Source organism: Mustelus asterias, unplaced genomic scaffold, assembly GCF_964213995.1.
Source record: "Mustelus asterias unplaced genomic scaffold, sMusAst1.hap1.1 HAP1_SCAFFOLD_4146, whole genome shotgun sequence".
NCBI lineage: Eukaryota > Metazoa > Chordata > Chondrichthyes > Carcharhiniformes > Triakidae > Mustelus > Mustelus asterias.
In genome coordinates this window covers 7,501-20,865 of record NW_027594091.1, presented here as the reverse complement: position 1 = coordinate 20,865, position 13,365 = coordinate 7,501, and the positions used below count along the sequence as shown (strand labels likewise).

Sequence of the window (13,365 nt, the reverse complement as noted above, 5' to 3'; positions counted from 1 at the left end):
TACTGGGGTGTGGACTGGTGTCTGTGGAGGGGCTACAAAGCCCCTTGTGCCTGGGGGAGTGAACGGGGGGTGGGTGGACAGGGGGGGGTTGAGGGAGGCACTGTGAGGGGCAGGGCTCACGTTTGGGTTCGGCGGGCGGTGGGGGGGGAGGGGGAAAACGGGGGAGGGGGGAGGTTACAGCTCTCTTCTCTGTCTCTGACCCTCTCCCCCCCGCTCTTCCTTCCTGACAGAGAACCTGTGGAGCCACTACCTGGAGAAGGGTCAGATTGTGGAGAGAACCTCCTCGCCCTCGGCCGACTTCCACGGCTCGTCCAGCCACAGGCTGCCCTACGTCTTCGCCGACATCACCGCCTCTTTCACCATCCTGGTGGGCATCTTCTTCCCTCGGTCACCGGTAGGTCCACCGTCCTCGCTCTCCCTCACCGGCGTCTGCCCGTCCCTCACCGGCGTCTGCCCGTCCCTCACCGGCGTCCGTCCGTCCCTCACCGGCGTCCGTCCGTCCCTCACCGGCGTCCGTCCGTCCTCACCGGCGTCCGTCCGTCCCTCACCGGCGTCCGTCCGTCCCTCACCGGCGTCCGTCCGTCCCTCACCGGCGTCCGTCCGTCCCTCACCGGCGTCCGTCCGTCCCTCGCCGGCGTCCGTCCGTCCCTCGCCGGCGTCCGTCCGTCCCTCGCCGGCGTCCGTCCGTCCCTCGCCGGCGTCCGTCCGTCCCTCGCCGGCGTCCGTCCGCCCCTCGCCGGCGTCCGCCCGTCCCTCGCCGGCGTCCGCCGTCCCTCGCCGGCGTCCGCCCGCCCCTCGCCGGCGTCCGCCCGCCCCTCGCCGGCGTCCGCCCGTCCCTCGCCGGCGTCCGCCCGTCCCTCCCCGGCGTCCGCCCGTCCCTCGCCGGCGTCCGCCCGTCCCTCGCCGGCGTCCGCCCGTCCCTCGCCGGCGTCCGCCCGTCCCTCGCCGGCGTCCGCCCGTCCCTCGCCGGCGTCCGCCCGTCCTCGCCGGCGTCCGCCCGTCCCCGCCGCGCGTCCGCCCGTCCCTCGCCGGCGTCCGCCCGTCCCTCGCCGGCGTCCGCCCGTCCCTCGCCGGCGTCCGCCCGTCCCTCGCCGGCGTCTGCCCGTCCCTCGCCGGCGTCTGCCCGTCCCTCGCCGGCGTCTGCCCGTCCCTCGCCGGCGCCCGCCCGTCCCTCGCCGGCGCCCGCCCGTCCCTCGCCGGCGCCCGCCCGCCCTCGCCGGCGCCCGCCCGTCCCTCGCCGGCGCCCGCCCGTCCCTCGCCGGCGCCCGCCCGTCCCTCGCCGGCGTCCGCCCGTCCCTCGCCGGCGCCCGCCCGTCCCTCGCCGGCGCCCGCCCGTCCCTCGCCGGCGCCCGCCCGTCCCTCGCCGGCGCCCGCCCGTCCCTCGCCGGCGCCCGCCCGTCCCTCGCCGGCGCCCGCCCGTCCCTCGCCGGCGCCCGCCCGTCCCTCGCCGGCGCCCGCCCGTCCCTCGCCGGCGCCCGCCCGTCCCTCGCCGGCGCCCGCCCGTCCCTCGCCGGCGCCCGCCCGTCCCTCGCCGGCGCCCGCCCGTCCCTCGCCGGCGCCCGCCCGTCCCTCGCCGGCGCATGTCCGTCCCTCACCGGCGTCTGTCCGTCGCTCACCGGCGTCCGTGTCTCCTTCTCCGCAGGTATAATGGCCGGCTCGAATCGCTCCGGTGATTTGAAAGATGCCCAGAAGTCGATACCCACTGGGACCATTCTGGCCATCGGGACAACCTCCCTGGTCTGTATCCTTTCACATCACGTTGCTCAGCATTGAGCTGCAGCCGGTTCCAGCCCCCTGTATTGTCCCCTTCAACCTGCGGGAATACTGTGAGTTAAAAGCATGAATTCCTTTTTGTTAGCACTCACTGTTTCTTCCGCAGGTCCCAAAATATAGTGAGTCTGACCCTCCCACAGTGCGGCGCTCCCTCAGCATCGACCCTCCCACAGTGCGGCGCTCCCTCAGCACTGACCCTCCCACAGTGCGGCGCTCCCTCAGCATCGACCCTCCCACAGTGCGGCGCTCCCTCAGCACTGACCCTCCCACAGTGCGGCGCCCCCTCAGCATCGACCCTCCCACAGTGCGGCGCTCCCTCAGCACTGACCCTCCCACAGTGCGGCGCTCCCTCAGCACTGACCCTCCCACAGTGCGGCGCTCCCTCGGCAGTGACCCTCCCACAGTGCGGCGCTCCCTCAGCACTGACCCTCCCACAGTGCGGCGCTCCCTCAGCACTGACCCTCCCACAGTGCGGCGCTCCCTCAGCACTGACCCTCCCACAGTGCGGCGCTCCCTCGGCAGTGACCCTCCCACAGTGCGGCGCTCCCTCAGCACTGACCCTCCCACAGTGCGGCGCTCCCTCAGCACTGACCCTCCCACAGTGCGGCGCTCCCTCAGCACTGACCCTCCCACAGTGCGGCGCTCCCTCAGCACTGACCCTCCCACAGTGCGGCGCTCCCTCAGCACCGACCCTCCCACAGTGCGGCGCTCCCTCAGCACTGACCCTCCCACAGTGCGGCGCTCCCTCAGCACTGACCCTCCCACAGTGCGGCGCTCCCTCAGCACTGACCCTCCCACAGTGCGGCGCTCCCTCAGCACTGACCCTCCCACAGTGCGGCGCTCCCTCAGCACTGACCCTCCCACAGTGCGGCGCTCCCTCAGCACTGACCCTCCCACAGTGCGGCGCTCCCTCAGCACTGACCCTCCCACAGTGCGGCGCTCCCTCAGCACTGACCCTCCCACAGTGCGGCACTCCCTCAGCACTGACCCTTCCACAGTGCGGAACTCCCTCAGCACTGACCCTCCCACAGTGCAGCGCCCCCTCAGCACTGACCCTCCCACAGTGCGGCGTTCCCTCAGCACTGACCCTCCCACAGTGCGGCACTCCCTCAGCACCGACCCTCCCACAGTGCGGCGCTCCCTCAGCACTGACCCTCCCACAGTGCGGCGCTCCCTCAGCACTGACCCTCCCACAGTGCGGCGCTCCCTCAGCACTGACCCTCCCACAGTGCGGCGCTCCCTCAGCACCGACCCTCCCACAGTGCGGCGCTCCCTCAGCACTGACCCCCCCACAGTGCGGCGCTCCCTCAGCACTGACCCTCCCACAGTGCGGCGCTCCCTCAGCACTGACCCTCCCACAGTGCGGCGCTCCCTCAGCACTGACCCTCCCACAGTGCGGCGCTCCCTCAGCACTGACCCTCCCACAGTGCGGCGCTCCCTCAGCACTGACCCTCCCACAGTGCGGCGCTCCCTCAGCACTGACCCCCCCACAGTGCGGCGCTCCCTCAGCACTGACCCTCCCACAGTGCGGCGCTCCCTCAGCACTGACCCTCCCACAGTGCGGCGCTCCCTCAGCACTGACCCTCCCACAGTGCGGCGCTCCCTCAGCACTGACCCTCCCACAGTGCGGCGCTCCCTCAGCACTGACCCTCCCACAGTGCGGCGCTCCCTCAGCACTGACCCTCCCACAGTGCGGCGCTCCCTCAGCACTGACCCTCCCACAGTGCGGCGCTCCCTCAGCACTGACCCTCCCACAGTGCGGCGCTCCCTCAGCACTGACCCTCCCACAGTGCGGCGCTCCCTCAGCACTGACCCTCCCACAGTGCGGCGCTCCCTCAGCACGATGTCCATAATGAAGCTAAAGAATTTGGAAGTAATCTCGTCGAGGTTTACTAGATACTGAGTGGTTTTGTCAGAGAAAGTATTATTCCTCCCAGGATTGTTATCAGAATCACCCAATACTACAGTGCAGAAGAGGCCCTTCGGCCCATCGAGTACCTGACCTGCCCACCTAATCCCACTTGCCAGCACTTGGCCCATAGCCCTGAATGTGCCATGTAACTGTACACAATATTCCAGGGCCAGACTTGGAATACTGTGTCCAGTTCTGGTCACCCTATTATAGAAAGGATATTATTAAACTAGAAAGTGTGCAGAAAAGAGTTACTCGGATGCTACCGGGATTTGATGGATTGAGTTATAAGGAGAGGCTGGATAGACTGGGACTTTTTTCTCTGGAACGTAGGAGGCTGAGGGTTGATCTTATAGAGGTCTATAAAATAATGAGGGGCACAGATCAGCTAGATAGTCAATATCTTTTCCCAAAGGTAGGGGAGTCTAAAACTAGAGGGCATCGGTTTAAGGTGAGAGGGGAGAGATATAAAAGGGTCCAGAGGGGCAATTTTGTTCACACAGAGGGTGGTGAGTGTCTGGAATGAGCTGCCAGAGGCAGTAGTAGAGGCGGGTACATTTTGTCTTTTAAAAAGCATTTAGATAGTTACATGGGTACGATGGGTATAGAGGGATATGGGCCAAATGTGGGCAATTGGGACTAGCTTAGGGGTTTAAATAATAAGGGCAGCATGGACAAGTTGGGCTGAAGGGCCTGTTTCCGTGCTGTAAACCTCTCTGACTCTTCAGTGTTCATCCAGGATGTGAGGCATCCCGCCTCCACCATCCTCCCAGGCAGCGCATTCCAGACCCTCACCACCCTCTGGGTAAAAACGCTTTGCCTCAAATCCCACCCCCCCCCCCCCCCCCGCCAAACCTCCCACCCCCTCACTTTTAACTTGTGTGCCCTCGTTAGTGACCCGAATCGAAGGTCGGCTGTACCTGAAAATGGGTTTCTTTCCCAGTCAGAAAATGTGCAGAGGGATCTGGGTGTCCTGGTGCATCAGTCGCTGAGGGTAATCATGCAAGGGCAGCAGGCGGTAAAATGGCCTTCATTGCGAGAGGTTTCGAGTACAGGAGCTGGGATGTGTTGTTGCGATTATACAGGGCCTTGGTGAGGTCACACCTAGAGTATCATGTGCAGTTTTGGTCTCCTTTTCTGAGGAAGGATGCTCTTGTTCTCGAGGGAGTGCAGCGAAGGTTTACTAGGTTGATCCCGGGGATGGCACGACTGATCATAGAATCCCTCCAGTGCAGAAGGAGGCCATTCGACCCATCGAGTCTGCACCGACCGCAATCCCACCCAGGCCCTATTCCCGTCACCCCAAATATTGACTCTGCTAACCCCCGAGCACTAGGGTGAATTTCCCATGACCAATCAACCTAACCCGCACATCTTTGGGGTGTGGGAGGAAACCGGAGCACCCGGAGGAAACCCACGCAGACACGGGGAGAATGTGCAGACTTCACACACAGTGAGAAGTCTCACAACACCAGGTTAAAGTCGAACAAGTTTATTTGGAATCACGAGCTTTCGGAGCACTGTTCCTTCATGGGATAAAGGGATAAAGGGGGAGGTGGCTAGATGGGTGGAGAACTGGCTTGGTCACAGAAGACAGAGGGTGGTAGTGGAAGGGTCCTTTTCCGGCTGGAGGCCTGTGACTAGTGGTGTTCCGCAGGGCTCTGTATTGGGACCTCTGCTGTTTGTGATTTATATAAACGATCTGGAAGAAGGTGTAACTGGGGTGATCAGTAAGTTTGCGGACGACACGAAAATGGCTGGACTTGCAGATAGTGAGGAACATTGTCAGAGGCTACAGAAGGATATAAATAGGCTGGAAATTTGGGCAAAGAAATGGCAGATGGAGTTCAATCCAGATAAATGCGAAGTGATGCATTTGGTAGAACGAAAAATGGCAGAACCATGAAGGGTGTAGATACGCAGAGGGACCTGGGTGTGCAAGTCCACAGATCCTTGAAGGTGACGTCACAGGTGGAGAAGGTAGTGAAGAAGGCATATGGCATGCTTGCCTTTATAGGACGGGGCATAGAGTACAAAAGTTGGGGTCTGATGTTGCAGTTGTATAGAACGTTGGTTCGGCCGCATTTGGAATACTGCGTCCAGTTCTGGTCGCCACACTACCAGAAGGACGTGGAGGCTTTGGAGAGAGTGCAGAGGAGGTTTATCAGGATGTTACCTGGTATGGAGGGGCTTAGTTATGAGGAGAGATTGGGTAAACTGGGGTTGTTCTCCCTGGAAAGACGGAGGATGAGGGGTGACCTAATAGAGGTGTATAAAATTATGAAAGGCATAGATAGGGTGAACGGTGGAAGCTTTTTCCCAGGTCGGTGGTGACGTTCACGAGGGGTCATAGGTTCAAGGTGAGGGGGCCGGGGGAGGTTTAACACAGATATCAGAAGGACATATTTCACACAGAGGGTGGTGGGGGCCTGGAATGCGCTGCCGGGCAAGGTGGTGGAGGCGGACACACTGGGAACGTTTAAGACTTATCTCGATAGCCATATGAACGGAGTGGGAATGGAGGGATACAAAAGAACGGTCTAGTTTGGACCAGGGAGCGGTGCGGGCTTGGAGGGCCGAAGGGCCTGTTCCTGTGCTGTATTGTTCTTTGTTCTTTGTTCATCAAGTGAGTGGGAGTTTTGTTCACAAACAGGGCATATAAAGACACTAACTCAATTTACAGAATAATGGTTTGGATGCGAGTCTTTACAGGTAATCAAGTCTTAAAGGTACAGACAATGTGAGTGGAGAGAGGGTTAAGCACCGGTTAAAGAGATGTGTATCGTCTCCAGCCGGGACAGTCAGTGAGATTTTGCAAGCCCAGGCAAGCCGTGGGGGTTACAGATAGTGTGACATGAACCCAAAATCCAGGTTTAGGCCGTCCTCATGTGTGCGGAACTTGGCTATCAGTCTCTGCTCAGCGACTCTGCGCTGTCGTGTGTCGTGAAGGCCGCCTTGGAGAACGCTTACCCGAAGATCAGAGGCCGAATGCCCGTGACCGCTGAAGTGTTACCCCGACAGGAACTGCTGCGTAGCAGCCTATGGAATTCTCCACCACAGAACGCAGTTGAGGGCAAAACATTGAATGTTTTTAAGATGGCGTTAGTTATCGCTCTTGGGGCAAAGGGTATCGGGGAGGGGGGGGAAGAAACACGCGATCAGGCTCTTAGAGTTGGATGATCAGCCATGATCAGAATGAAGAGCGGAGTGGAATTGAAGAGCCGATAGTCTGCAGAGAGATTTGGATAGGCTAAGTGAGTGGGCAAGGATCTGGCAGATGGAGTATAACGTTGACAAGTGTGAGGTTATCCACTTTGGAAGGAATAATAGTAAAATGGACTACTGTGCAGAGGGACCTGGGGGTCCTTGTGCACGAATTGCAAAAACTCAGTTTGCAGGTGCAGCAGGTGATCAAGAAGGCAAATGGAATGTTGGCCTTTATCGCGAGGGGGATGGAGTATAGAAGCAGGGAGGTCTTGCTGCAATTGTACAAGGTACTGGTGAGGCCGCAACTGGAGTACTGTGTGCAGTATTGGTCCCCTTATTTGCGGAAGGATGTATTGGCCTTGGAGGGAGTACAGAGAAGGTTCACCAGGTTGATACCAGAGATGAGGGGGTTAGCTTATGAGGAGAGATTGAGTAGATTGGGCCTGTACTCGTTGGAGTTTAGAAGGCTGAGGGGAGATCGTATAGAGGGAGCTTGGTCTTTTCTCCTTGGAGAGACGAAGGATGAGAGGTGGTCTGATAGAGGTGCACAAGATGTTGAGAGGTGTAGATCGGGTGGATTCTCAGAGGCTTTTTCCCAGGGCTGAAATGGCTGCTATGAGAGGACACAGGTTTAAGGTGCTGGGGGGGTAGGTACTGGGGAAATGTCAGGGGTAAGTTTTTCACACAGAGGGTGGTGGGTGAGTGGAATCGGCTGCCGTCAGTGGTGGTGGAGGCAAACTCGATAGGGTCTTTTAAGAGACTTCTGGATGAGTACATGGGACTTAATAGGATTGAGAGTTATAGGTAAGCCTATATATAAGCCTAGGTAGGTAGGGACATGACCGGCGCAGCTTGTGGGCCGAAGGGCCTGTTTGTGCCGTAGTTTTTCTATGTTCTAAATTCTCCCCCAGTGTTGCCCGAACAGGCGCCGGAGTGTGGCGACAAGGGGAATTTCACAGTAACTTCATTGCAGCGTTAATGTAAGCCTTACTTGTGACTAATAAATAAACTTTACTTTTCAGAGGTAGTTATTGCCTGTGAATGATCGATAGGCTGAAGGGCCAGTTCTGCTGCTCTATAACTCTACGTTCATCCCCCCCCGCCTCATATCGAGATAGAAAGAGCAACGATAAAGGCCCCTTGGACAATCCCCCCCCCCCCCCGTCCACAAAGCGAGCGGGGCCTGTTAAAATTGCGTTCTGACTGTTGGTTCCCCCCTCACTGGGGTTGACTAACTTTCTTGATTCACAAGCGAGCAAGTCGACTGCAGGTATTGCACAAGTTTCGCTGTGAAGTTGTGGGGGGTACCCTCCCGGGCATCACTTCTCCCGATTGTGTCCACAAGGAGTTGAGGACGGGAATCTCGACTGATGCGGACCCTCTGGGGCGAGGGGGCAAAAAGAAACGCAGTAGGAAATTTGGATCTTAAATCGCGGCACCTCTCTGGAAGAGGAATGGGGCTGAATGGCCTCTCCCTTTGAGTTGATTTATTATTGTCACATGTATGAACATACAGTGAAAAGCATTGTTTCTTGCGCGCTGTACAGACAAAGCATACCGTTCATAGAGAAGGAAAGGAGAGGGTGCAGAATGTAGTGTTACAGTCACAGCTAGGGTGTAGAGAAAGATCAACTTAATGCAGACAAAAGTCTGACGGCAGCAGGGAAGAAGTTGTTCTTGAGTCGGTCGGTACGTGACCTCAGGCTTTTGTATCTTTTTCCCGACAGAAGAAGGTGGAAGAGAGAATGTCCGGGGTGCGTGGGGTCCTTAATTATGCCGGCTGCTTTTCCCCGAGGCAGCGGGAAGTGTAGACAGAGTCAATGGATGGGAGGCTGGTTTGCGTGATGGATTGGGCTGCATTCACGACCTTTGGTCGTTCCTTGCGGTCTTGGGCAGAGCAGGAGCCCCAGACCGAGCTGTGATACAACCAGAAAGAATGCTTTCTATGGGGCATCTGTAAAAGTTGGTGAGAATCGTAGCTGACATGCCAAATTTCCTTAGTCTCCTGAGAAAGTAGAGGTGTTGGTGGGGCTTTCTTAACTATAGTGTCGGCATGGGGGGGACCAGGACAGGTTGTTGGTGATCTGGACACCTAGAAACTTGAAGCTCTCGACCCTTTCTACTTCGTCCCCGTTGATGTAGACAGGAGCATGTTCTCCTTTACGCTTCCTGAAGTCGATGACAATCTCCTTGGTTTTGTTGACATTGAGGGAGAGATTATTGTTGCCGCACCAGTTCACCAGATTCTCTATCTCATTCCTGTACTCTGTCTCGTCATTGTCTGAGATCCGACCCACTACGGTGGTGTCGTCAGCAAACTTGGAAATCGAGTTGGAGGGGGATTTGGCTGCACAGTCATAGGTGTATCAGGAGTATAGTAGGGGGCTGAGGACACAGCCTTGTGGGGCACCGGTGTTGAGGATGATGGTGGAGGAGGTGTTGTCTATCCTCACTGATTGCGGTCTGTGAGTTAGAAAGTTCAGGATCCAGATTGAAGGAGATTGTCATCGACTTCAGGAAGCGTAAAGGAGAACATGCCCCTGTCTACATCAACGGGGACGAAGTAGAAAGGGTCGAGAGCTTCAAGTCTTTAGGTGTCCAGATCACCAACAACCTGTCCTGGTCCCCCCCCATGCCGACACTATAGTTAAGAAAGCCCCACCAACGCCTCTACTTTCTCAGAAGACTAAGGAAATTTGGCATGTCAGCTACGAATCTCACCAACTTTTACAGATGCCCCATAGAAAGCATTCTTTCTGGTTGTATCACAGCTTGGTCTGGGGCTCCTGCTCTGCCCAAGACCGCAAGGATCTACAAAAGGGTCGTGAATGTAGCCCAGTCCCATCACGCAAACCAGCCTCCCATCCATTGACTCTGTCTACACTTCCCGCTGCCTCGGGGAAAAGCAGCCGCCATAATTAAGGACCCCCCCCACGCACCCCGGACATTCTCTCTTCCACCTTCTTCCGTCGGGAAAAAGATACAAAAGTCTGAGGTCACGTACCGACCGACTCAAGAACAGCTTCTTCCCTGCTGCTGCCGTCAGACTTTTGAATGGACCGACCTCGCATTAAGTTGATCTTTCTCTACACCCCGAGCTGTGACTGTAACGCTACATTCTGCACCCTCTCCTTTCCTTCTCTATGAACGGTATGCTTTGTCTGTATAGCGCGCAAGAAACAATACTTTTCACTGTGTGTTAATACATGTGACAATAATAAATCAAATCAAAATCAGTTGCAGAGGGAGGAGCCGAGGCCCAGGCCACGGAGTTTGGAGATGAATGTTGTGGGAATAATGGTGTTGAAGGTTGAGCTGTAGTCAACAAATTGGAGTGTGACGTTCTCCCTGAACGGTGGGTATTACCACTCCCTCTACCCCGCGGGATCCTCCTGTTGTACGGAGCTCTCTCCGGCCTGTGACCCCCCCCCAACTCCGCCTCCTTTCCTTAACCCCCACTTGCAGACATCAGTAGCATCATCATCTTCGGAGCGTGCGTGGATGGGGTAGTCCTTCGCGACAAGTGAGTTCTCCCGGTCCATCTTCCCGTTTTCCCCCCCCTGGGCAAGGTGGGGGCGGGTTCCGCGGGGGGTGGGTGGGGGGGTAGACATGCCCTCGAGTACCGTCGGGGGGGGGGGGGGGGGGGCGACGGTTTCCAGGATTCTGACCCAGCGACAGTGCGGGAACTGCCTACGTGATAACCCCCATGTGAAGCTTTAGTGGTTGACCGAATGCGGACACTCTGAACAGCCGCTCGTTCGCTCGCTCGCCCACGGCGGCACACTCCCACACCCACCCACACTCTCCCACTGGTTGTTTCCCACTGGGTCGGAGAGCCTTAAGCACATCCTTCTCATCCATGAACCCGTCCAAGTTTTTCTTAAATGTTAAAAGTGACCCCGCATTTACCACTTTATCCGGCAGCTCATTCCACACTCCCACCACTCTCTGCGTGAAGAAGCCCCCCCTAATATTCCCTTTAAGCTTTTCTCCTTTCACCCTTAACCCATGCCCTCTGGTTTTTTTCTCCCCTAGCCTCAGCGGAAAAAGCCTGCTTGCATTCACTCTATCTATACCCATCAAAATCTTATACACCTCTATCAAATCTCCCCTTATACTTCTACGCTCCAGGGAATAAAGTCCCAACCTATTCAATCTCTCTCTGTAACTCAGCTTCTCAAGTCCCGGCAACATCCTTGTGAACCTTCTCTGCACTCTTTCAACCTTATTTACATCCTTCCTGTGACTAGGTGACCAAAACTGTACACAATACTCTAAATTCGGCCTCACCAATGCCTTATATAACATAGAACAGTACAGCACAGAACAGGCCCTTCGGCCCACGATGTTGTGCCGAGCTTTATCTGAAACCAAGATCAAGCTATCCCACTCCCTATCATCCTGGTGTGCTCCATGTGCCTATCCAATAACCGCTTAAATGTTCCTAAAGTGTCTGACTCCACTATCACTGCAGGCAGTCCATTCCACACCCCAACCACTCTCTGCGTAAAGAGACCTTACCATAACACTCCAACTTTTATACTCGATACTTCGATTTATAAAGGCCAATGTACCAAAGGCACTCTTTACGACCCTATCCACCTGTGACATCACTTTTAGGGAATTCTGTACCTGTATTCCCAGATCCCTCTGTTCAACTGCACTCTTTGGAGTCCTACCATTTACCCTGTACGTTCTACTTTGGTTTGTCCTTCCAAAGTGCAATAAACTTGGTTTGTTCTCACTGGAATGACGGAGGTTGAGGGGAGACCTGATAGCAGTCTACAAGATTATGAGAGGCATGGACAGAGTGGATAGTCAGAGAAGCTTTTTCCCAGGGTGGAAGAGTCAATGACTAGAATACACAGGTTTAAGGTGCGAGGGGTAACGTTTAAAGGAGAAGTACGAGGAAATTGTGGGTCCCCCAGCCGAGATATTTTAATCATCGATAGTCACAGGTGAGGTGCCTTGAAGATTGGAGGGTGGCAAATGTTGTGCCTTTGTTTAAAAAGGGCTGCAGGGAAAAAGCCTGGGAACTACAGGCCAGTGAGCCTAACGTCTGTGGTGGGTAAATTGTTGGAAGGCATTTTGAGAGACAGGATCTACAGGCATTTAGAGATGCAAGGACTGATTAGGGACAGTCAGCATGGCTTTGTGAGTGGAAAATCATGTCTCACAAATTTGATTGAGTTTTTTGAAGGGGTAACCGAGAAGGTAGATGAGGGCAGTGCAGTTGATGTTGTCTACATGGACTTTAGCAAGGCCTTTGACAAGGTACCGCATGGTAGGTTGTTGCTTAAGGTTAAATCTCACGGGATCCAGGGTGAGGTATCTAAATGGATACAAAATTGGCTTCTTGACAGAAGCCAGAGGGTGGTTGTAGAGAGTTGTTTTTCAAACTGGAGGCCTGTGACCAGCGGTGTGCCTCATGGATCAGTGCTGGGCCCACTGTTATTTGTCATTTATATTAATGATTTGGATGAGAATATAGGAGGCATGGTTAGTAAGTTTGCAGATGACACCAAGATTGGTGGCATAGTGGACAGTGAAGAAAGTTATCTCCAATTGCAATGGGATCTTGATCAATTGGGCCAGTGGGCTGACGAATGGCGGATGGAGTTTAATTTAGATAAATGCAAGGTGATGCATTTTGGTAGATTGAACCAGGGCAGGACTTACTCAGTTAATGGTAGGACGTTGGGGAGAGTTACAGACAGAGTTTTGTACAGCTGCAACAAGATCCCCCTCATTCTTCTGAATTCCAATGAGTATAGCCCCAATCTACTCAGTCTCTCCTCATAATCCAACCCTCTCAACTCCGGAATCAACCTAGTGAATCTCCTCTGCACCCCCTCCCGTGCCAGTATATCCTTTCTCAAGTAAGGAGACCAAAACTGTACACAGTACTCCAGGTGTGGCCTCACCAGCACCTTATACAGCTGCAACATAACCTCGCTGTTTTTAAACTCCATCCCTCTCGCAATGAAGGACAAAATTCCATTTACCTTCTTAATTCCCTGCTGCACCTGCAAACCAACTCCTTGAGATTCCTGCACAAGGACACCCAGGTCCCTCTGCACAGCAGCATGCTGCAATTTTTTACCATTTAAATAATCGTCCATTTTGCTGTTATTCCGACCAAAATGGATGACCTCACATTTACCAACATTGTACTCCATCTGCCAGACCCTCGCCCACTCACTTAGACTATCTATATCCCTTTGCAGACTTTCAGTGTCCTCTGCACACTTTGCTCTGCCACCCATCTTAGTGTCATCTGTGAATTTTGACACACTACACTTGGTCCCCAACTCCAAATCATCTGTGTAATCAGAGGGCCCAACCTCAGGCTAAAGGGACGATCCTTTAAAACAGAGATGAGGAGGGATTTCTTCAGCCAGAGAGTGGTGAATGTGTGGAACTCTTTGCCGCAGAAGGCTGTGGAGGTCGGGTCATTGAGTGTCTTTAAGACA

The 13,365-nt window shown here is 55.7% G+C and overlaps 1 protein-coding gene across 1 annotated transcript in view; it reads left to right on the top strand.

The window, feature by feature from the left end:
- Positions 1-235: 235 nt before the first annotated feature.
- The window catches only part of LOC144490976 (solute carrier family 12 member 4-like), a gene marked incomplete at its 3' end in the record, with an annotated part of 20,206 nt that continues 7,076 nt past the window's right edge, over positions 236-13,365 (top strand). The window contains exons 1-3 of the mRNA XM_078208650.1: positions 236-394; positions 1,643-1,741; positions 10,358-10,415. Of these exons, the coding sequence (XP_078064776.1) occupies positions 1,648-1,741; positions 10,358-10,415 (152 nt within the window). The remainder of the gene's footprint in view (positions 395-1,642; positions 1,742-10,357; positions 10,416-13,365) is intronic.